The sequence below is a fragment of the Bidens hawaiensis genome, unplaced genomic scaffold, assembly GCF_021521415.1.
Source record: "Bidens hawaiensis isolate Kalapana, Puna unplaced genomic scaffold, B.hawaiensis_p1.1 tig00024527_1, whole genome shotgun sequence".
Classification (NCBI taxonomy): domain Eukaryota; kingdom Viridiplantae; phylum Streptophyta; class Magnoliopsida; order Asterales; family Asteraceae; genus Bidens; species Bidens hawaiensis.
This window is the reverse complement of record NW_027493879.1, coordinates 137,153-163,019: the sequence shown is the minus strand read 5'-3', so window position 1 is coordinate 163,019 and position 25,867 is coordinate 137,153. Positions and strand designations below refer to the sequence as shown.

General features: G+C 34.4%; 2 protein-coding genes across 2 annotated transcripts; both read right to left on the bottom strand.

Annotated features, from left to right (window-relative positions):
* Window positions 1–584: 584 nt before the first annotated feature.
* Window positions 585–5,574, bottom strand: LOC143569524 (cystathionine gamma-synthase 1, chloroplastic-like). The gene is made up of 11 exons (XM_077055409.1): window positions 5,084–5,574; window positions 4,541–4,644; window positions 3,377–3,450; window positions 3,131–3,299; window positions 2,256–2,315; window positions 1,963–2,166; window positions 1,791–1,877; window positions 1,603–1,710; window positions 1,157–1,252; window positions 958–1,076; window positions 585–878 (listed from the first exon to the last, which is right to left on the bottom strand). Exons 1-11 carry the CDS (start codon window positions 5,550–5,552, stop codon window positions 755–757), a joined length of 1,614 nt encoding a protein of 537 aa, XP_076911524.1. The 5' UTR covers window positions 5,553–5,574; the 3' UTR covers window positions 585–754.
* An 11,944-nt stretch (window positions 5,575–17,518) lies between these two features.
* Window positions 17,519–19,411, bottom strand: LOC143569521 (protein PLASTID MOVEMENT IMPAIRED 2-like). Its single transcript, XM_077055406.1, has one exon. The coding sequence runs from the start codon at window positions 18,373–18,375 to the stop codon at window positions 17,533–17,535; it is 843 nt and encodes a 280-aa protein (XP_076911521.1). The 5' UTR covers window positions 18,376–19,411; the 3' UTR covers window positions 17,519–17,532.
* Between the last annotated feature and the right edge of the window lie 6,456 nt (window positions 19,412–25,867).

Sequence of the window (25,867 nt, the reverse complement as noted above, 5' to 3'; positions counted from 1 at the left end):
GATTTTTTTTTCATACTCCACCTCTGGATATGATAAGGTCAAAAGTAAAGTTATTCAATCGGTGATCATCATAATATGTTGATGTCTTTGAAAGACAAGGAAGGAAGTACTATTTGACAATTAAAAGGTAACCATTAACAGAATCAAGGAAGACATCGAGAGTTCGAGCTTTCTTTGGGTGAGGCATAAAGGGAAGCTAGCGGAGATTGATTGGAATAGTTGGTGTTCATTTCCGTTTGGGTAATGATTGTGTTATGTATATGTAACAGGTGTAATTGTTGTTTTAAGTTTAGTTTCTTGGTAAGCCTTTTTGTACCATTAATATAATCGGTCGTTTAAAAAAAAAAGTAAACCAAATTTGTTATCTTGTTTTACTCCATACATTCTTAAAGCTTTTCTTAGGAATGACGAGTTAACAGGTTTCACAATTGCGGATGAAGAAACTCAAAATCTCAATACCATTTTGTTGTTTTCGTAAAGACACTTTTATCCTAAAGAACGGTCAGACTTTGATGGTTTTCAAAATGCAACTTTCAGTGTAGTGAACATGTATGGAACGAATCGAAATCGCAAAATAAAAGTGACAAACGAGTAGAATCTTGCTTTTGAATTGCTTTAAATAACTTATTCCAATGCCAAAAACAGAATGGTAGCAGGATCACTAAGAAGTGTTAAACTACAAACAATCATGATCATGATTCAATAAACCAAATTTAACACCAAACAATAAAACAAGAAAAAACACGCAGGTGAATCATATCTTCTCCAAAGCCTGAAGAACATCAGCTTCCAGATCCTCATAGTCTTCCACACCGAAGCTGAAGCGAACCAGATTATCCAATATCCCGTATTTAGCCCTCTCTGACTGGCTAAGATCCCTGTTCACAAGAACAATATCCAAACTAAACATACAGTTACACAAATTCAATAGAATATGCAAAGAGCCAAAAAACTGACCAGTAAGACATAATGGCTGGCTGGTCCACAATGCTTTCGCAGCCACCAAAAGAAGGTGCAATATATGGAATCTTTAGAGAATCAACAAACTTAATGGTGGTCTCTAAGTCACCGTCAACCTATAATTAACACAAAAAACGGTTAACTAACTTCAGAAAGTAGCAAGGTTAAAAAGAAAGCAGTAAAGACTAGAGTTGACCTCAAAACTGACAACACCACCAAAACCAGTCATCTGTTTCTTTGCAAGTTCATGCTCGGGGTGACTTTTTAAGCCTGGATAATAGACACGTCTCACCTGTAAAATTATCAAAAATAATTCTCACCATTAGATCATGTTACATCCGTTTATTTATAAATAACTTGATTCGTGCTTTAACTCTAACCGATAAATTAGGTAATCAAATATCGGGTTAAAGTCAAACTGACTGAATGTATCAAAGTTTTCTTAAAATGTATTACTAATACACAAAAAGCCTCTGAAACGTCTTATTTTGTAACTTGTGACTTATTTATCTCATATTTTGAGAAGAACACTGCTAAGTAAATATATAAAACTTTTAAGGGTAAACATGGGTGAATATGAAACATCAAAGTTTTAGAAGAGCAAGGGTAAATTGATCATTTTTTGAATTGCAACTTAAGTACCTTAGGATGTGCCTCTAAAAGTTCGGCCATCCTCTGCGCAGTAGAATTCTGCTGCTGTACACGTAGCTTCAGCGTTTTCATGCCTCGAATGATTAGATACGCCGCATTCTGACATTAAAAAAAACAACCTTAATAACATTAAACAAGATGTTATTAGTAACAAAAAACCAGATAAGCATGATACTTACAGGATTAAGAGTGCCGCCTAACACATGATGCACGTTACGAACTTGTGATACTATTTCAGTAGAACCACTAATGCAGCCAGCAAGCACCTAAAAAACCAAAAAGCAAATGCTAGATTAATATTGTCTTCTTGATGCTAGTGAAAATTTGATTAGTTAAAAGACAAACACTTACATCATTGTGACCACCGAGATATTTAGTTGCAGAGTGTAGAATGATGTCAGCACCGAGTGCAAGAGCCTTCTGGTTTAAAGGTGTAGCAAATGTTCCATCAATGCAAACCACAGCTCCTTTAGCATGGCACATCTTTGAAACTAACTCGATGTCAACACATCTTAGAAACGGGTTCGTTGGTGACTCAGTGAAGAAAAGACTAACCTAAAATATTAAACCATATTATACATTAACGCTTTTTTAATTAAACACAGAAGAAACAAAGATTGAATCAAAGTTGTATTAATGCTAACTTTGTGGTTATTGAGTGCATGTTCAAGTCCAGCAATGTCTGCAGGGTCAATAACCGAAGCCTGTATTTCAAGCAAAAAGAGTTCCACTCAACAATTTACAGCTATAGTATAGACATGTATTATAAAAAGAAAAAGACAATTACAAAAAACGTCCTTTACGTTTATATTAAATTGCAGGTTTCTTCTGTTATCATAAATATCACGCTGAACATCAGTTATGTTAACCTTGTGTGACAAAGTACGTCATTGACACTTAGACCATGTGTAGTGGATGGAGCCCCTATGGGGGCGTTTTGCATCAGGTGGCGCCACATCACCATAGGAGCGTTTTACAACAAAGTGGTGTAGTGGATGGAGCCCCTTCCAGTCATTACCTCATTATTTTATTATTATTTCATTATTATTTTTTATTTAAAAAAAACAAATAAAGCAACCACCAATCATCATTGCCATTCTTCCCCCATCCGACGCTTTGTGGGAAGCGCCCATGCCCAAAAAAGAGCCATGCAGCCCCAGGGTGCGGTGTGCAGGGCTTTATGGGGGCACTATGGGGTGGGCATGGCGCCCGCTACGGATGGTCTTACTGTTGTTAAAACTTTAGTTACTTTTTGAAAATGACAAATTTTCCCCTACCCTTAAAGGACCAAATCTGTAATTCTCATAAATGTTCTATTCATTTATGTAAAAGAAAGAAAAAGATAAAAAAAATGAAAACAATGATAAAAATTACAGCTTTGGTTTTTTAAAAGGTAAGGGTAGAATTGTCATTTTAAAAAGGTAACTGAAGATGACGAATGAAAAAGTGCAACTTTATATAAATGTAAAGAACGTTTTCTGTAATTTGTCTAAGAAAAAACATGGATCACGTGTCATACCGTGATCCCCATCTTAGGAAGAAACGTCTCAATGAAAATCCTGGTTTTTCTGTAACAATCAGTGGTAGTGACAATGTGGCCACCAGCAGGAACTAGGGCTAGCATCATAACAGTGCTTGCACACATTCCAGAAGCCAGTATCAAGGTTGACTCAGCTCCCTCAAGCTGACTGTTTTTTCACAAATCATGGTTATACTTTTTGCTCAATAGCATATAATTTGATCAATGGAATGATGATAATAATACCTTATCTTGTTCTCCAAAACCTCAGTAGTAGGATTCCCATATCGCCCATACTCAAAGCTGATGCTACGTTTTTCCTGGTCAAAGATCAATGAGTCAAAACATTAACTTACTAAACTAATGAGTTTTTTTTCCAAGAAAGGTGAAGTTACAAAAAAATTTACCATTTTAGTGTACTTTGAAAAGTATTTACAAAAATGGTGTGGTTTAAGATATTTATATACTTTATTAATATTTTTCATCAGTCAATGTCTCCCTTAGTTAATGAACAATCCCCTATTAATTACCTGAAAGGTTAACCAAAAAAAACACACATCTTTTTTTACTGTTCTCACGTCAGCATCTTTGAATAACTGGTTAAGTTCTCACTCTCACCACAAGGCCAGCAACAAATGGTTGATTCACAGTCGTCCATGGTTGATAACTTCAACTCAGATAGCATTTCCAGCACTGGATAATGCTTTGTGGGTTTAAACGCCGCTCACTCATCTATTCTTATTCTCAAATTTTTGCTAACTTCATCGGTCCCTTTCATCTTCAGCTATTATACTTTATTTCCAATTCTAAAATTTCTGCTAACTTTTTAAAACCTAACAATTATTAATTTACTATAAATAAACTAATTCCAAAACTTAAGAATTAAGAATATATGAGTGACCAGCGTTTAAACCCAAATCAAAGCATTCTAAGGTACCAGAAATGCTATCAGAATTTAGATTATCAACCATGGATGATTGTCAATCAACCATTTGTTGATGGACTTTCTGTGAAAGTGAGAAATAACCAAAATCCATGGATGCCGCCATGAAAACAGTGGATTGTTCATTAACAAAGGGAGACACGGATTGATGAAAAATATTAATAAATATCTTAAACTACACCATTTAGGTAAATACTTTTCAAAGTACACCAAAATGGAGAATATTTTGTTGTAATTACACCTTCTTGGGAAAAAGAACTCCTAAAATAATATAAGTATTGTGACATGAATAATCAAATGCATAAAATCAAATTCAGATTTCAAGAACAATAAGGTTATTTTAATCCAGCTTAACCAAAACTCACTCACAAAATTAGCATACAACATAAAAATTGAAGCTTGACAAGTAAAAATCTTGAAATGAGAATTATACATATTATTAAAAAATAAATAAATATGGTGTATACCTTGAAATCAATGAGGTCAATAGTCTTCTTGAAAAAATATGCAGATGTATTAACCACAGGTGTAGTTATTGCATCAGTAACAATGCCCCTACCCAATCTTTCACCTAACAATATCAGATCATGTTTTATTCAGTATCATAAACACAAATTGCAATTGAATTAGCAGATCACATACTATGCAGTCGATATCGGTGCTATAGCGGTTATCGGACCTCTGGCAGAATATCGGTCAAAATATCGGGTATTTTCCCAATATCAGTTTTTTAAGTCTTAATTGTCAATTGTTAGTGTTTAATGTCATTGTTTTAAGTCTTAATTAATTCCTACCTGCTACAATTGTTAGCGTTTTGTAAGTTGCAAAAGATTAATTTGTTAATGGTAGGAAAGTATACATAACTGTTAGTATTAAACTGCTATATATATAAATTCTGCATGATATTAAAATCACCAATATCCCATCACAATCTGATCCGATATAAATACACCGATATAAATACACAAAAATAAACAGATCTAAGCTTTGAAATAAAGAAGAATACATACCGGCATGAATTGCAACGCTACCATCACCGTTCAAAAAAGAAGCCTCAAACTGTACAAATTTGCTATCATTACCTAAATCCTTATCATCATTAATAATAATATTATTATTATTATTATTATTGTTATCCACAACAACGTCTTCACCCGCAGTGATCGGGACGGAGACGGCGGCCTTAGCCGCCGCCGCCGCAAAAGGCGGCTGGTTGTTGGACCATGAGGCGGCGACAATCTGAGCAACACCGATGTTGCTGCAGTTCCTTCTGGCCTTATTGCTGAGCTGTCGGACGAAATTCGGCGGGAACCTGAGGATCAGAGAGGACACGCCGAACGGCTGTTTGACGGAGGAAGCGGTGTTGAGTTTGCGGGTGAAGCGCGCGTCATCAGGGCGGGGAATGGCGCCGGAGATGCCGGAATCTGAACGGCATTCGAAAGGAAGAGAAACCCTAGGTGTAAAGCTGGACATGGCCATGTTAGGTTAAACTGCTGCAATGAATTTGGAATCAAATCTCAGGGATGATGATCTGAAATGAAATGAAATGAATTATATTTAGGAGGTGGGGTGGTTGTTTATATAGGCAATAATACTAATAATGAAAGATTCCATGGATCGACGCCGAAAGGACCATTATTGCTATTGGGTCAAGAGGCAAGTAACTTTTCTCTCTTTTTATTTTTTTATCAACATTCATTTTCTATTAAACGAGTCGAGTTAAGTCGAGCCACTGCAGATTTGAGCTTGAGATCAAATATAAACGAGACAGCTTGACTTAGTTTGATGTCGAGTTTGAAATTAAACGACTCTAATATAAACCAAAAAATTGTTGTATTTCATACGATAACCAAACTATTTTTTTTTGTTTGAACTTGATGTTGGATCGATATCATCATTTTCTAAAAATTTTCCTTTAAAAAGATTGCTGATATGACTTTGTCGTTTCATCTTCCAAGTTTTCTAATTTTAGAAAAACAAAATTTAAACCATAAACCCATAATCAATTCAAATTTACACATAAACCCTAAATTCATAATCAATTTCAATTTAGACATAATCCTTAATTATAATTTCCAATTTACATTATCTAAATCTACATATACTAATAAAAGAAAATAATTCTGGACACATGACATTCTGAGGTTAATTCTCACTATCAAATTCCCGTCAAAATCACTTCTCTTCTATTGATGGAAAAGAAAAAAAAAACAGGTTCTGAATATAGTATTGATTATAAATTCAACATATCGTATTAATTGGTCAATTTTCATTGATTGAATTATTAATGCCATAAATTATATTCTAAATATACTTAATATAAAAAAACATTAATATAATAATTACATGTCATAAATATAGTTTCTTTAAAATTGAAATGTATATATAAAAGAGTGTATGTTTAAAAAGTACATTAGCATTCAATATTTGAGACATCTTCATGTTGAAGAGAACTATAATAATTAAAAAAAAATTATAAATATTCAGTCTTAAAAATCATAGACAAATTTTCTATTTTTTATATATATTATAAGGCTATTGTGATAGTTAAACAAGAGTGTGTTTATAAGGACAACATGAAAGTCGTTCAAAAAGAAAAATCTAGTGTTTTTTTTTCTGTGGTCGGGTATGGAATGTAAAAATTTTTGTGAAAGACTTTAGCTACATATTTCACATCGAAAGGCCTCATTATTTTAAATGTTACTTTCAATGGCATTGCTTCATTATTATATACCGATTGTAAAACAACTCATTCTCGATTTAAAATTCAAATATATATATATATATATATATATATGATTATATAAAACGACTATATTTGTAATACATTTTTTACATAATATAAAGAGACTTAATTATCTTTTTTTATTTGTATTAATTTATTCATTGTAATATATACATTAATTTATCCCGTGTAATACACGAGTTTCTAAAGCTAGTATCCAATAAACCATAATCAGTCATTCAAATATTCAATTGCCCATAAACAATTCCAAATTAATAATATATAGGAAAATTGGATTTAAATATTCCCACCTTTAATGGATTGGCCAATAATAATCCCACCTCCTGTATTTCCCGCTGGCAGTCCCACATTTTCAATGTTTTTTGTTTTATAAACCAGCGTTAAAAAAACTTAACGGGGTTAAGTTTTTGCTGATGTGGCTGGTGAGTTGGCAGTGTCATAATCCTACATGGCTTTTCCCTTTGGTTTAAAATGCAATTACTATATTTTATTATATTAAATCCTATTATCCAGATTTATTAATTTGGATCTGACCCAAACCCGCGACCCGATTAGCGAACCCGGATACCCAAATCACTAGCTTGCACTATAATTCTCGTCCTAAACTTAGAAATTGAATCTTGCATATCCTTATGCATACCATAACGAGCCCACCGACACCATAAACATGGAATGAGATCAATTATTGATTCGTATTACTCGTTTGAACGAACTGACGTAACCTTTTAATCAATATACTTTATATTGTTCATAATAATTCAATTAAACTTTCAGAAAGAACCTCACATACATCGCCTACAGTTACCCTATAATGAATTATATTATCATTGATGTTTTGATGCGTGTTCTTGAGCCCCTTCCGTTGTCACTGCCGGGATCAAATTAACCCTCTTCCAATCATCTTTATAGGTAACTAATTATACCTTTGTGTTCGTCGTCATTCACTCTTTAGTAGCCCTAATTTCAATCGGCCAATCACATAACGACCTGGCCGATTGATGATCTAGGGTTCATAATACTTTATGGGTTGCGAATGTCTGGTTATATAGGTTCTGTTTCTGGATTTTTATCAAAGGATCACTCAGATCAGTTGGCTTATGCATGTGGGTGTTGACTGCGGGGCTGGAGGCGCAGGTTCGAACCCCCTGCGGCCCGTTTTTGTAGGATTAATATTGTAATTGCATTTTATGATTAAAAGGGAAAAGCCATGTAGGATTATGACACTGCCAACTCACCAGCCACATCAGCAAAAACTTAACCCCGTTAAGTTTTTTTAACGCTGGTTTATAAAACAAAAAACATTGAAAAGGTGGGACTGCCAGCGGGAAATACCGGAGGTGGGATTATTATTGGCCAACCCATTAAAGGTGGGATTATTTAAATCCAATTTTCCTAATACATATAAACAAATTAACAATTACTTCCTCCGTCCCATTATAAGTGTCGTAGTTTGACTTTTCAAGTCTTTCTTTTGCAACCTTGACCATAAATATTTTTGTTCGTGTCATATAATACTTGATGAAAATTATATCAATGTAAAATACATTTAAAACTCAATCCATTCATATATTTTACATCAAGTATTATATAACACAAACAAAAATATTGTCGGTCAAAGTTAAAAAGAAAGACTTGAAAAATCAAACTAGGACACTTATAATGGGACGGAGGGAGTACAACTTTAGGTAAAAGTAGAAGAATACATAAATTGAACAAGTAGAAGTCAAATCGTTGAAGAGGGATCGAGGGAACATTAACCGTCAGCTACTCAGTTGCAGCGTGGAGTTTCGACCAGAGGAACAATGAACAATGATTTTATTTGGTTTTGGCTTTAATTTGGTATGGTTTTAAACTTTGGGTGGACTTTAAACAAATAGGGGTAACATTATATTTTTCCATATGCAGCGAAATATGAAAACCGACAAAAAAAAAATTTGCACTACTGATGAAAAGTTGAGGGGTAGCGGAGGCGGAGGCTACCCCTAGTTACTCACTAGGTCCGTCCCTGCCTAAGAGCGAGTCAATGAGTCGGTTGGTTACAAAAAGCAGTCGAGTTTGTTTAACTACCTTTTATCAAACATGAAAAAATATATATATTATTCATAAGTCATGAGGTATGAATGAGATTCAGTTATGTTTAATAGGTTACGGGCATTCTTGAATGGCATCTTTTAAATTCCACCCTATTTCAACAAATTCATTTGTAAGATACAAAGGAATTATGAAGTTCTAAACGTATGACGATTTTATTTTAAATAAAATTTTCATAGACTTCTTATTTTTTTATCATAGAATAAGCGCTTTGTTATATCAAGAAAGAAAATTATGATAATTAATTAAGATTTAGAAGTTATAAAATAATATTTTTAAATGTTATTTTTGTTTGCTAGCTTGAAACAAAACTTATTGTCCTTTGATGTCTTTTAGTAGTGTCATGTTTAACTTCACCTATAAGAGCATGGTCACGCAAGTGACTTATTTTTATACTACTCTCATCATAAACACGCTTAACTATGGAGTTATCCTTTCATCCCGTAGTCATTTTGAACTTTGAACCAATTTAATGATTCAAGAGACAATGCATTCTTTATGAACCAAGAATCTCTTCTATCACGACGGATGTGAGATTTGCCCAGGTTGTTAACACCCCCCCCCCCCCCCCCAATCCCACTTTGGACTCATTTTCCTCGATAAGGTTTGCCCAGACATCCCACTTTGATTGTGGAATTTGCCTAGATAGTCCCTCTGACACCCTTGGAGACTCACTGTCCTTGATGAGATTTACCCCGCTATTCCAAACTGCACAGAATTGGCGTTGATATTTTTTATAACATCCTACCCCACATAACTTTGGCAAAACAAATTTTTACGTCTGACTTTCACGTAGCTCAATGATATGTGTAACTTCATAATTAGTTAGTCTATTTGACGTTCAAGCATAACATTAAATAAGACATACTTACGAGATAAAATACTCATATGATCATCCCATGCTATAATCAGAATACGGTACGCAAGTAACTACAAATTGCTAAAAATGTTGATAAAGTGTAATTTGTTGTTTACTTCACATATCCTAAACATCTCCTGTCACAACTCACAAGATTGATAAGTAATAAACGAAGACTCATTGTTTCATGACATGCAAATTTTAAAACCCTTACCTCTTGGCTTGCAGCTACCCATATTGGCATTCATGTTTCTGGTCTCATTCACAACTTAAGCATGGGCATTTAGGAATGCCTGAATCTCTCAAACTATCGTTCCAATACCAAGAATTCATGTCCATGAACAAGGTGGGAATCGTCTAGCGTGTTACAAAAGTGTTCGCCTTGCTATCACAAGGGACCTTTTGTGTACTACTAAAAACGTTATTTAATTCTTGTTACTTATTTTCTAAATGAACCAAATTATTGCTAAAACAATACATTGTATAAAGTTCTTCAAGAAAACTTATTTTCCCTTAATTTCGTCATCATGGGGAGCAGATTTAGCATATCTTGCACTTCTGCAAAGCTACACGATCCAAGAAGTTGACATGTCGCTTCTTAATGAATACCATAGTTAACGAACTTCTTGTCCGCCATCTTCACATCCACCTTTCTAACACTTCTCTTACGGGGATTTTGCCTACACTTGCTCTTCATTCAAATAAATTAACTTTTATTGGGATCTATTTTATTCAAAAAACGAATCTACCTATTTACAATGAACAAGGTTATTTTTTATACTTCTATCTGTTGCATAAAACATAAAATGAAGTTATGAGGTATAAAGTTACGTTGTAGTATGGAACTGACCCAGTACTAGTAGTGAAAATATGCGGATTCCATTATCGAAGTTCGGGTGCTATCAGTTCTGTAATAAATTGATGCACACTATGTTTAGATGGTCCATTAATATTAACGCTCGTCACGTTTTTGACACCTGACGAGGTAGTTCGTTAATACTAATAGTCGATAGCCTTAGCACCCAATGTTGATATAAAGCACAAAACCCTAAATTATTAATTTTAAACATTAGTACATGTATAGTTATTTTTTATAAAATAAAAGGACTACTTCTGTAGTTAACTCTTTTATCATTTATACATCTATTTATACTATTAAAACTAAACTATTATTCCACATTTTATTTAACCAGAGTATCCGACTAGGATGTCAACTAATACTATTACCATTTATAAAATTACTACAAAGTTACAGATATAACTTTAAATGTTTTATCAGCTGAGGTTTTTAGATATTTATGAATTATAAAATTTTATTTATTATTATTTATATCTTATGAATCCATAAGACCTGCTATTACGTATATTATTAAATTAAAAATGTTTTTTTGTATTTTTTTAACCATCCGTATATTTCACGGGCTATATCGTTGTATTATATTATGATAACAATAAGCATCCTTATCCACCAAAAATCCAATAAAAATATGTCTTTTGCTTAAATAATAATATTGGTAAATCCTAAGGGTCGGCATGGGATGGTGGGGGGTACTAAGTGATGAGTGAGTGTCCTCTGACATAACATTTTGTATTATTGGATGATTAAAAAAAGGTTTTGCTTTTCTTAAAGTTTATATAGCCATTAGATATTAGATATGTCTCATGGAATTTAATAAGTCATGTTAGCTATCATAATAGATTTTCATCTAAAATTTATTCATTCATTTGATGAAAACTAAACGTATGTACATAAAATAAACATACATTTATAAATAAGTCATATCAACTATCAATTTGATTACTAGCATTCACAACTTTTACTTTCATTGTTAAGGACAATCACAATAACACAATCGATGTTGATTATCATTTGATTGACTTTTCCTCACAATGATAATTATGAACTAAATGGGGAAACATACAAGCGAAAACTAAGTGGAAATCAAATACAAATCAATTATAACTTTATTAATTATTATGCTATTTGGACTATCTTTAGTATGAAAAATGAAAGTTAAAATAGTTATTTATCAAATTATCAGTGTTAATTCTTATTGATCACTTGATAATAATTTAAATTATTAAAATTCAATTTTCCTATATTTTCTTATTTTTGTTAACCTTTCCTCTCTTGATTCATAATACATAAGTTATTTTTGTCGTAATAATAAATAAAATTATACTTCTGTTTTGTATAATACATAAAATATAGATTTATATAAAATTCATTTTAATTTTTTATGAAATATTAAATTTGCATCTTGCCAATATTTATGCCTAAGGAAGAAAGGATCCAAGAAAATGTACCAATTACAAGTTGGGGTTGTGGACCTATCAAAGTTGGATCCGCGTCACACCCACAAATTAAATTTTCTCCAATCAATGTGGTCCTGCTTGTATCGCATCCTGCAACTTTGAGATTTTAATCATTTTATGTCGACATCGTATGTTTTCATTTTTAGAGAAACTGCTATTTTGGTTTATATCACTTGTTTTCGAGTAATGGGGTTGGTATCTCACTGACGATCACTGAAAAAGACAAAACCTTTAGAACGTCAAAAGATTAAGAGGCAGGGGCGGACCCACATAGTGTGGATCGGGGTCCCGGGACACCAATGTTTTTTAAAAATTTATTAGAAGCGGTATATTAAATTTTTTTAGGACCCCATAAGATTTAATACTTGGAACCCATACTATTAATGTTGATGTGGTCTGGTGGAAAGTCCCTTGTTTTATCTTTGAAAGGTCATGGGTTCAAGTCTTACAAGGCTCAGTTTTTGGTTTTTTGTGTTAATTTTTAGTGTTAATCAATCATTTGATTGCTAATGTTGCAATGATAACTTTGGAAACATTCAAACACCTCTAAAATAAATATCATTGTTTTCAACTTTATGCATGGTTTTCTTTAGAAACATTCAAACACTTTAAAATATCAGTTTTATTTTTCACTAGTTTAAGTTAATGGTTTTCAACACATGCTTATGAAAGGGTGGATCTAGGTTCTATCTCAAAAATGTTTAAGAAAGGGAAAACAAAGTGTTTATGTGTCAACCCGACCCATTTTGACCCGTTCAGGTAGTGATGATTGAAAAGAAAGTTTTATTATGATATTGTTTTTTATTATGTTCTTCGCCTCGACCCGACCTGAACAACGACCGACCCGAAAAATTTGAACACCGAAAATATGGGACCCCATTGGCAAAAAATCATGGGTCCGCCACTGTTAAGAGGCATTGGGTTCAAGTTTCTTTGATGACAGAAATTCAACATTAAAAAAATGACTTATTTTTGCTCATTTGGTTTAAAAATACAAACTTATAATGATTTAAACCGTGACATTTGATTTGGTTACAATTTTAGCTCTTTATACTAACTCCATTTATAATCTCTCTTTAAGATAGTGGATGAAGTTTGCCTAATAGAATAAAACCGCAAACAAATTTAATTGTAAAGAGGTAAAAAAAGCATTTTACTCTCATATTTTGGTATTTTCTTTTTTACTTTTAATTTAAATTTATTTGCATTGTTTTTTCTTTTTTTATAATTAACTAACATATTTAACAAACCAATTAACCGAACATTTGAGTTTATTTTTCATTTGGTAACCACCACAACTTGGGAGTAGAGATGATCAAAAAAACCGGTTCCTGGAACCGAACCGGTGGAACCGAACCGGAACCGAACCGGTTCCTACCCGTTTTTTGTAGGAACCGGACCCTATCTGATTCAACCCGATGATCCGTGACCGGTTCTTGCATTTCTGAGTGGGGGCGGGTAGGAACCGGAACCGGTTCCTAACCGTTTTTTTTGGCCGTTTTTTTACCGTTGGGGTCAAAAATTGCCGTTTTTTGACCGGTTACGATACAAGAACCGGGTTAGGAACCGGTAAGAACCGGTTAGATAGGTTAGGGGTCCGAGGGTGGGAGAACCGGTTCGGTTCCCTAACCGGTTCGAGCCTGGAACCGGTTTAAAAGGTGGTTTTGAATATTGGAACCGGTTAGGAACCGGTTCCGATTCCTAGTCCGGAACCGTTTTGAACATCTCTACTTGGGAGTTTGGTAGCGTGAGGTTGGGCATTGCATGATTAGAAAACAACAAAATGAACATGTTTTGACATCCTTTTTCTTATACTAAATCTATATTTTTTGGGTTTCTCTTTCGTTTTCTGTAACGAATGCATCGAAACTGGAAAAAATTATGTTGCCGCAACGCACGGGTTTGATCTCACTAGTAGAATCATGAAATATAAGGAGGAATGCATGGTGGTTAAGGCTATCTCGGTAGTAACTTGTTGGATGATTTGAAAAACAATGAATATATACCCTTCCAAATGATCAAGGTAATAAACAAAATTAAATCTACTTCCTTCTTGTGGGTAAAGCATTGGAGCAAAAGAGCAACACTAGATTGGGAGAAACGATGCAAGTTTAGCTTTGTTAACCTTCCATTATAGGGTGTAGCTTGATTTACTGTCATGTTGTTTTCTTCATTTCTGTAACAATTTCTTGCTCCTTGCGAGCAATCGTCTTTTCGCTTTTAATAAATTTTTGTCCTTTCAAAAAAACAAAAGTCATGTAAATATGAATTATTTTATTTTTAATATATGATTAAAGGTATGCTAAATATATATTTTAAAGTTTACAAGGAAAACTGTTTTATTAAAAAGTAATGAAAAATATATTGACATAAAGGTTGATGCGACTGCAAGCTTTCTAGTGTAAAGTTTGGTCGGAAGCTCTTGGCTATCACTAGATTGTACTTGTCATTTATGTGGGGATGTGATGAGTGTTTGTATGATTTTATGAACTTTAATGTGTTTGACATAAATATACAACTTGTATGCGTACCCTACATCGTGGATGGTTGAGACAAACGAAGGATACCCAAAAAATAAATTAGATATAGTATATTAATTGTATGAATGTTTTTTTTAACGATCAACTTATATTAAATTTTATAAAAAACACCCGGATAGTAGGCCGTCCAAACCGCTCGTCGCTCGAACTCACTTGCTGCTTTCTTGGAAAATGCTCGCTCGATTGAAAACGAGCCGCTCTGCTTGGTTCGGTTCGTAATATTTTTATATATTAACAAATATATAAACGAGCAAAGGTCTGCTCGGTTCGGTTCGGCTCGAATATTTTTAAGTTATTTTATATATAATTATATATTAACAAATATATAAATATATAGACAAAACACATATATAAGCTTACAATTATTTTTACTCCTTAAAGTTTTTCATAGTCCATCAATTTTATAGCTTTATTTGTTCGTTTCAAGTTTTTAGAATACTAGAAGTTTGTTTACATGATCATTATATCTCACTTCAAACTAATTTTTAATAAAAAATTACAATCTATAACACGTTTGTCTAAAACTACTAATTTATTTATAAAATATATTATTTACAATCTTCAAATTTGTTTTTTATTGAAAATTTTAAAGTGAAAAGGAAATAAATAATGCTCGAAATCGCTTGATGTTCGATCGAAAAATGTTTGATTCGATTTTGGCTCGTTTCGCTTTTCGCTCGGTTCAAATTTCAGCCGTTCGGTTCGGTTCGGTTCGGTTGTAAGCGGGACAAGCAACGAGCAAGCCTTCGCTCGGTTCGGCTCGTGAACAGCCCTACCGGATAGCAAGAAGCTAAGCCAAACAAGTAAAAACCAACACCATAAACTACCAGTCAAGACTAACTAATATGAACCTACTCCAATCCATCCAAGTTAAGCTATTACCCTTCGTGTGATTCTTAATCCAAAGATAGCCCGTCGCTTTAACATCACCTATCAAATCATTAACCGAGACAGGCTTGCTTTCAAACAACAATGCATTGTGAACTTTCCAAAAAAAAAAAAAAAAAAAAACCACTAAAGCGGTATGAATTATTGCATGAACCACCTTAGCCACTTTATTTGAAACCCTCGGAACCTTATAAGATTCTAAAATTTCCCAGAACTTGAACGCATAAATGGAGGGAATTTTGCACCACATGAAGGCCGTCTGCCAAAGGGATTGAGCAACATCACAAGAACATGTGTTACATGGTTTCCTTAAATTCATCAAACGTCGGGCTAGGAACCGATACAATACCAACATTCCTTGCCTCGAGCGATGAACCGTGTTGGAAGCCTTACTAATTCTTCCCACCAAACGATAATACCCACTTTCCTAGACACCCAATTGTTCAGCTTAAAATTGAACTCGATAACCACTAAATTTTAAGTCTTGAACATGTTTATGCTTTAAACATGTCATTTCAAGAGCGAATAAAATACAAATGAACAATAAGCCGGACGTAATTAATACTGATTATGTTTTATAAGTTTTAAAACTCGCACTTCATCAAGGTTACCCAACATATATGGTTTAATGAGCTTGGACCGAATGGACAATGTGTGCATCGTTTACATATATGAGAATAAAGTTTGTTTACAAAAAATCCGACTAGAACGTAACATTTATTCGAGTACAAACTAAAGTTGCGTTAAACCATCAAGACTAATATCCAATGATATTTTGGGGTGTAAAAAGTGTTTCCTCCCTCATAGTTCGAGGGTTCAAATCATGCCGTAGACACGTTAAGTGGATCTAAGAGTATATTACGAGTTGTTTAAAAAAAAATCTAATAGCTATTAATCATAACCACTGAATATCAATGAAGAAAGCTTTGCATAAACTTCAGTTCTCGCGTCCACCATAGCTTTCGCACCAAAAGTCTTTTTGTTTAAATCTTGATGTCTGAGCAACATATCTAATCCTTACATATAATGATCAATCGATGGTGAAATGATAAGCGACTGCATTCTGCCTAGTAGATATCACAGGTTAAAATCTTTCTTATACCGGTTTCTTACCGTAACATCGTTATCTGCCTTGTACAAGATGCAATTAGATTCCATTGGTTAGCATGGTAATGACTGGTCACCTGAGTTTCTTAAGTGTGTTGATGTATGCATATATTTTATACGGATACGTGTGTTCATATGAATGTGTGTTTAAGCATATGTGTATAAATGAAACAAGATTGATTCGCTTATCCAGTTGGTTATACTCGAATTAGTTAAACAAACTTTAGAATAAATCAAGTCTAATAATAATGATTAGAATAACAAAATGCAAGTGGCCAAAGATAAGAGTCCCACATATTGATTTGATTATTAATTATCAATCAATCAATGTGGTCACTATGTTGCTTTCAAAAAGAGGAGAAAGGTAAGCAAAGTTAAACCACTTGTTTGTGTGAAGCCTGTGAAGACAAGATTCCAGTATCCCATATATGATGAGCCTGAGATACATAATCATATTGCTTAATGAATCAACAAGTTGGACTCACAAATTATTTTTAAAAACAATAAAAAGGATTATCAAGTTGTTGGGTTGCTTTCTACTGCATAATCATATGATTCACATCACTTCATAAAATCAATAAAATTGCATATTGCAGAATACAGTAATAACAATATTGGAGGCAAATAGTATCATCTACAATGGTTCATCTACGGCTCAGATGCAACGACACCTTCAACTTTCGGGTTGTTAGATACCACACGTCCCTGATCAAAGACAGCAGCCAGCGCAATATATTCAAACCGCATCACCACATTACATTCAATACCCAACAGGACCACACAAGTTAAGATTTCACTTGTGTATCAGTATAATAAATGAGTGTAAATCTATATTCCATACACAAAAAAAACTCTTTATTCAACATAAAAATATGTTGTTCACCATCAAAAAACTATTTATATCCAACAAATTCATTCACCCATTTCATCATTCTCATCCAACGACTTAGCCATATTCCGCGGCCCCTTTTCCTTTCTCTTACCGAAAGAGGCCGATCTAATCGCGTGACGTGTTGCAGGAGATAATAACTTCTGTGATCTAGTCCGCCTCCCGGGTGTCATGCTTCCAATTTTATACATCGACCTCCGAAGCGAGGCCAATACTTTTTCCTCATTTTGCCCCCATTTTGCATCCAACTCTCTTATTTCTTTTTTAGACATTTCTATTTTCATTATTATTTCCTTTTCATTTGCTTTTAATGCTTCCACCCATGCTTGAGCTGCAACCACCTTTTTATCAGCAATCTCTTCTGCACCGCTCGCCTTTCCCGTTAAGTACTCGTATTCAAAAGTAGTTATTATTATTGTTGGACTGTTTAGAGAAGTCTGTTCTCGAGCTCGTACAGTTGAATCAATCACAGTTTTTAAATTCTCTAGCGCGGTAAATTCAGTTGACTTGGTGGTTTTGAGTTCTTCCATCACAGCTTCTAATCTTTCTTCGGTTAATTCTATTTCCGTCTCGGTTTTGGGAATCTCCAACTTGATATTTTCAGTTTCTTTAATAATAAGTTCCTTTTGTTTCTTTATTGTCTCGGCTTCCCTTCTTAAGTTTTCGACTGTGACTGATAGATTTGATGCCACCGAGTTGGCTTTTTCTGTGGTTGCCGTGATCGATTCTAATTTGGCCTGTTCTTTTAATATCTTCGTGTTTAGAGTTTCAATCATTAAGTCACGTTTCGCTTCTTCTTTCTCGAAAGGTGATTTTTCGTCTCGAATGCGTTTAAGCTCGTTTCGGATTACATCCATGGATGTCATGAAGTTAAACCCTTCCCCTTTAATGTTGGCTAGTTCGGTTTTTGCGGTTTCTAGTTCCGTTGTAACTGCTTGTAATAAACTGGGACCCACTTTTGGTGCTTTAGCTCGCGCGAGTTCGTTTTGCAACAAAGTTACGTTGTAAAGCGTTAGTTGGAGGTCTTGTTAAAGCTTGTGATGCTGGTTAATCTCTTTGACTTTTGTTTGGTAGCTATTTGTTTCTTGTTTCCTCTGAGCTTCAATGGACTCATGTTCCTTAACCGCTTCGATTCGTGCTAGTTCAACAAGAATGTGTTCTTTGTCTATTTCCTGGATCTCTTTTTTGATTCTTTGAACCGCGTTTAAAAGCGTGGTTTTCTTAGAACTTGAGGCTTTGAGCGTGTTCTCTGCGTGTCTTTTCTCCTTCAAAATGCGTGTCATATCGAGCTTTAGCTTGCTTAATTCGCGTGTGATTTGTTGGATTTCTTGCACCACTTGTGCATACCGATAATCTTCTTTGTTCATCAAGGAAACTTCCATGTTCTTACCTTCAAAAAATTTATCCATAGTCAGGTCAAAAAAGTGTAGAAAATAAGCTTGAAACGAAGTGAACAAACACGAACAGAGCATGTTCGTATTCGTTCGTTTAACTTTAACCAAAAGAATCATTGAACACAAACAATTAAATAAACCAGGTTTTTCTCGTTCGTTAAGAAAATTAACGTGTTCGTGTTCATTTATACTCGTTCATTAGCAGTCTAAACGAGCGGTTCACAAACGTAAACGAATGAACATAGCTAAAAATGGATGAACGAACATACCCGAGCTAAAACAATCAAAAGTACACGTGTAAAAATGCTAGTAAAGTTTACTAAATTGTAATGGGTCTACAAAACTTTAATTAATATTTTAATAACCGTAAACGAACGAACTTAATTAAACGTACACTATTAAACATAAATGAATGTAAACGAATGAACATTAACGGATTTAAATAAATGAACAATCTCGTGCATAAATGAACGAATGCACACAGTTGTCAAAGGCGAGAGGCGCACTCAAGGCGCAAAGGGTGAGCCTTGAGCCTAGTCGTGCACCCAAAGGGCTTTTACAACATAGTCATTGAAACATATGTTCATGTTCGTTCGTTTAACTACATGAACAAATTTTTTTGTTCATGTGCATTCATTTATTAAATAAATGAACTTCCTGCCGAACTGAGCGCACGATTCATTTACATGTCTAGTAGAAATTAGAAATGATAAGCCTTTGGATTTCAAAGTTAACAATAATCACTGGACGTACACGAACCAAATCTGCAGTTTTCGTCCTTGTGGTTTGACCAAATATGCGGTTTTAGTCCAATAGTTCAAATTTGCTGTTTTCGTCCAATAGTTTTGTTTTCACTTGCAATTAAACCTGGCCCAACTAACTCTGATCGTTAAACCCATCTGCCTGTCCCTCGCGTGAGGGGCAATTTTGTCCTTAATTGGTTGTATAATCGTTTGGCCCATTAATCTACCAAAGTGTCGTGATCGAAGCCACCGGAGATGAATCATAATCCTCGTTTATTCGTGTAGGGTTTGTGGAAGACGAAAGAAAGAACGACGACGATGAAAATGGGATTTGGAAATTAGGGTCGGGGTTATTTGGTGAGAAAAAAGGACAAAACTGCCCTCACGTGAGAGACACGCTGATGGGTTTAACGACTAGAGTTAACAAGGTTAGTTGGGTCGGGTTTAATGGCAAGTGAAAACAAAAACAAAAATGAAACAAACGAGACATATGTTCATGTCCGTTCGTTTAACTAAGCAAACAAAGACACGTTTATTGCAATATTCATTTCGGTTCGTTTACATGTCTAGTAGAATCTAGAAATGATAAGCCTATTGATGTCAAAGTTAATAATAATCATCTGGACATAACGAACTGATTAATAACTTAATTAATGTGTATTAGAACTTCTGTAATATAAATTATATTGAGCTAAAGTAACTAGACAAATACTCACAAAACTCTTCTGATTAGAGTCAACCTTTGACTTTTAAGAGTCAAATGAATTGTAAAACTAAGAACTAATCTATGCCAATTTTTATAAATTCTTCATCTTTTAATTCAACATACCCGTTTTGAATTTTCAGTTGTAAGTCAAGATTTGAACTTCAATTTAAATGAAATTTGCTTGGAATATTCAAGATTGATAGAAATAAGAAACCCTGGTAGAATTAACCAAGAAACACTGGTACTGGAACTAAGGCAAAAGGTACAATCTTGCACAGCATCCATAATGAAATGAAAGACATTGTTAGAAACTGATATAAGAGTTTGGGATGTTGCATACATACATACATACCTGAATAAAATGTGTTGTTTTGAGAGGTAGTTCCTTCCTTGGTTACTTTAGTTTAGTTTAGGCTTTAGGGGTGGGAATGGTAAATTAAGTTGATGACTGCCTGACTGGTGGGTATTGTTAGTATCGACAGCCTCTGATTTCTTATGTCTTTTGGGGCCCACTCACTTGACTGCTTACCTAGTTGCTAGTTTCAGAGTACCCATCATACTTTTACCTTTTTATTTTTGTTTTTAACTATAAAATACAGATGTGTACTGAAGATTAGAAAGAGCCTTGTACCAGGTGTCTTTTCAAAATGTAAGTGTTTTAAGGGATTGACAAACATGTCTAAACATCCTCGAAGGTCTAAAACTAACTAAAATGTTGAGGTTTTTTTATTTTCTTTAATTTATGTGTATATCGTTAGAGAGTATACAAGAATTATAGAATATGGATGATATGCCGTGATAATGGATATGAAGCAATCATCCTTAGCTTGTGGCTTATCATTGAGTTGATAATTTTAAAAGAACTCTACTTTCAAAATTTCATGATGCATAACTTTTATTTAAGATAGAGACCCTATAAATCTGGAGGCCTAAAGCCATTGCCTCATTTAGCTTACCCACGAGATGGCCCTGGAGATTGGATAACAAAAACGAATTATAGAGAATTTCAAGTTGATGTTAAGTAATTCATTTTACGTTTTCTTCATGATTCTCTAAGTAGGAGTCGCTCCATTAATTTTATTAGAGGTGTTTGGTATTTAAAATCAGACTCGAGGAACTTGAGATTTGATTTGACTCGCATTCCACTTTGAAGGTTCGAATTCGGCTTTCAGTTATTTGAATTCGCTTTATTTCGAATCGATACGAATTTATGATTTTAAATTCGATTCGACTCAAATTCATATTCAAGTTATACATTTATTTTTAGTATAAATATACATGTTCATAAAAAGGATAAGGTATAGAAACATTTTTTTAATGGAATAAAAATTGAAAGTTCATCATTTTGGTTATTAATTGTCACAACCCCTAATCCATGTATCCCGGGAAGAGAACTGTGAACATTGAGCGCTGGTATCAGTGTTTATTATTAAAATATTTAGCATCGGAAAATTTATCAGGAGCGTAGTTAGGAAAATTATCAGAGTTATAAAAATACCATGATTCTTATTTCATAAACTAGGAATAAAACTCATTTTTATACAAACATAAGTTTTATAGGGATAAACCATGATTTACAAAACATATTTATTTATTCTGGCGGCAAACCACTTATTTAAGCTGAATGCCCGCATGCATCATTCCTGTGTCTCTAACAAGTCACCTGAACTATGTTTAAAATATTTGATCAGCAGGAAATACACAGAGTACATTCATTTGTAAATGACACATTTTACAATTACAACTTTAAGATGTTTTTACACATGTCTGCTTACAAATTACCGAAAGGTACTTGTCAATCGATCGTATATGTGACTATGGTCATATTACTTATTGGCTAACAGTTGTCCAATAAGTAACGTTTAATAGCCTATTAGGCAAGCCTTTTATACAAAGCCTCACAATACCAATAGTAAGCATCTTGTAATTATACAGAGACTTAATCACTGTAATGTAATTAAAACCCTTTGAAAATCATTTGAATTATCGGTCATGAGTTTAATAAGTATTAAAAATCATCATGACAATATTTGGAAAACCAGTTGCCTCACATAAATGTGAGTTGTACAAGAATTCGAATGTCTCACCTAACATGTTTGCAAATAAAGAGTTTCCTGGTATTAAGCACCTAGGTTGAACAATGTCGCATATCAAGATTAGTATAAACCGATAATCATGAGATTAGAAACTTTACACGATTGCACAAAGCCTTACCTTGTACAGGCAGAGCTTTTAGATTCGTGTACGAAGCTTCTTTCGATCGAATTAGTTACAACTATTGGAGATATTATATCAATACTCCTAAGTATAAGAAAATGAGAGAGAGATAGAGAGAGATGTGATTTTGGACGATAAGTGAAGGTTTGATTTCCTCCCCTTTTATAGTTGATTTTCGAACCGGTCGTGTATCTCAACGGCCTTATAATAAGGGTATCGCGTAGCGCGATGAGACCTTTAGGGTTGTCGAGTCAACCCTAGCTAGGCCACGTGGCAGGCAACGTGTCTCGTTAGCGTAACTTTCACGTCGCATATCACGATGGGTTACTTAAGGGTTTGTTGCGTAGCGCGACAGTCGCAAAAGTTTTCTGGGTAGTTACACGTCATTGCGTATTGTGACGAGGCTTATGTAAATCCGTCGCGTAGTGCGATGGCAGGATAATTAAAAAAATTATTTACTACAAAAGTACTAAGGCGGCTCGCGGTGATGCAATCGCTTGGAAGGATAATTAAATTTTTTTTTATTTTTTCATAAAAATACTAAGGCGACTCCCGACGATGCGAAGTGAAAAGTACGCCATCACGCCACATTGCGACCCATCGCACTTCGCCCGAACCCATGCGCATCGGGTGCGACCTCTGCTAGGACCACTGGGTGTGTCTTGTCATACAAGAATTGTAAGGCCCCGCTACCGGTGCCCTACATTGGACATTGGATTTACTCAAAAACACAGTACTAAATATCAGAGTTAATTAAAACTTTCGCGGAATTAATAAAACTTCAAACATTCATTACAATAATTCAACTTGTCTTTAAAATCATAACATAAAAACATATTATTTAACATCATGACAAATCTTTCTGCAGATGCCAGCTTCTTCAAATCCGCCATGTGTCCTTCTCTCAAGCCAATTGTTCCAGTCTATTAACCTACGTGCATACTAAAAGTCAGCTAAGCTGAGTGAGTTCTAGTTAATCATACAACATACAACACATACGTAACTACATACGTTCATACATACTTCATACTTTCATAGTTTCGTTTATAATACTTACCTTCATACTTTCTTTCTTTCTTTCATATTCATACATTACGTTTTAAAGAGCATTACGCCCTATAACCTTCGCATATATTATTACGGTATGCAACCCTTTAACCTTCGCATATATTATTAGGGTATGCAACCCTTTATCCTTCGCATATATTATTAGGGTATGTAACCCTTTAACATTCGCATATATTATTAGGGTATGCAACCCTTTAACATTCACATATATTATTAGGGTATGCACCCTTTAACCTTACTTATATTTCATTATCACATTCATACATGCCTTTCATACCTTGTTCATACATACTTCCTTATTCATATGCTCATATCATACATACTACACTATTCCTTCCTTAACGATTCGTGCAATATCCGAAAATCGTTCACGTACTGTCAAGCATGCATTCATAATATAAACATAACTATAACATTCATCGTTAAGACATACACTTACCATTTAAGGTAAGTGTATTAACATTCACATTGAGTATGCACACAGCCCCGAAAATATAACAAGGAAGTGGGGCTAGAAACTCACCTGAACTCGGTTACGTTCACCGTTAATAGTTATTCCTTTCCTTAGCTGTGCGCGACTAATTGTATAACAATTACATGTATCAATTAACTATCACTACCCATATCGCATTTCTAGTCTAATTATAACCCTCAACGAACGGGGGGTCCGGGGGCAGCGCCCCTTGCAGCGGGGTTCTAGGGGCGGCAACCCCTAGCGGGGTCCAAGGGGCATAGCCCCTGGCTGGGGTTAAGCTGCCAGGTCAGCTTGGAAAATTTTTATTTTCGTTAAGTGTCTTAACACATTTCCATTAGGATTTTAAATTATTATTTACTGTTAACTCATTCGTTATAATTAATGGCCTTTGATAAATCCCCATTCGTTATCCTGATTCGTCATCGTATCATCATCGGATTCGTCATCCCAATTCGTTATCTGAACATGACTTGATTCGTTAGTCTGATTCATTATCTGAACATCATCTGATTCGTTACCTTAGCATAGCGAATGAGCATATAACAAATTACCTGATTCGCTATCTTTTTCTAGCGAATGAGCATATAATGAATAATCTAATTCGCTATCTTATTTAACGAATGGATAGATAACAAATTAAGGGCTCATTCGTTATTAAGTCACACGAATGTGTCCCATTCGATATGAACGTGTATCGAATGATTAACCATAACGAACTATCAACAGTTATTATCCAGATCTTTGACTCAAGGGTCAAAGTCAAAATCGTCAAGAACATACGCGGTCAACCTTCATCAAATCTGCAATTAATCCCTCGTTTCGCGATGAAACAACACGAATTGGGTATCATTGAACTTGGAATCACCTCGCCTATAAACCCTAATCAACCAATCATCTAAATATTGCGTTTTAAATGGTGCGATTGATGTATATAGGTGCGGCTCATAATTCGTTAAATTAACCTATCTATTGTTTATGAATTGCACTGTGGATTAGTTCATTTGATTTGTTTTCATCACCTTCATACAGATCTAGGATTACCTAAACGAATCCGAACCTAAATGGACGATTTCTAATTATAAACGTACCTTAAACGAGTCGGTTTATGAACACGAGCTGGTCTTGGTGTGGTTTTGGTTCGTCACAACGTTCTAGCACCAACAAGCTCGGTTTTTCACCTTTGGACCTTTGCTCGGGATAAAGGATGGTGTTTGTGTGTGTTTTTGATGGTGTAGGCTATGGTGTAGAGATTGATAGAAATGGAAAGGATTAGGGTTTAAGGGGTATTTATACTCCCTTATGTCCATGGACCTAAGGCCCATTCCATCTCTTATTCCATCTTTTAAAGTCCAAGCCCATCTCATATTAGTTTATTTATTTAAACCGATAAACGACACACTATAAAATAAACGAAATTTATTTTATTAGTTGTTAACGAAAGTAGGATGTTACAAGTCTTCCCTCCTTAAAGAGGTTTTCCCTCCTTAAAGAGGTTTCGTCCCCGAAACCTAACTATTACATGAACAATTTCGGGTAAAACTTGTGCATCTCATCCTTAGCTTCCTAAGTAGCATCTGAACCTTTACGATGCTTCCATATCACTTTCACTAAAGGTATAACCTTGTGACAAAGTTTCTTCTCCTTGTGGTCAACTATCTTGATCGGTTGTTCGACGTTGTGACATTCGTCAATTTCGGGTTATCTTGTATTTGTTTTTATGTTGTAAACCGACCCGATTTATATCCCGAACATTTT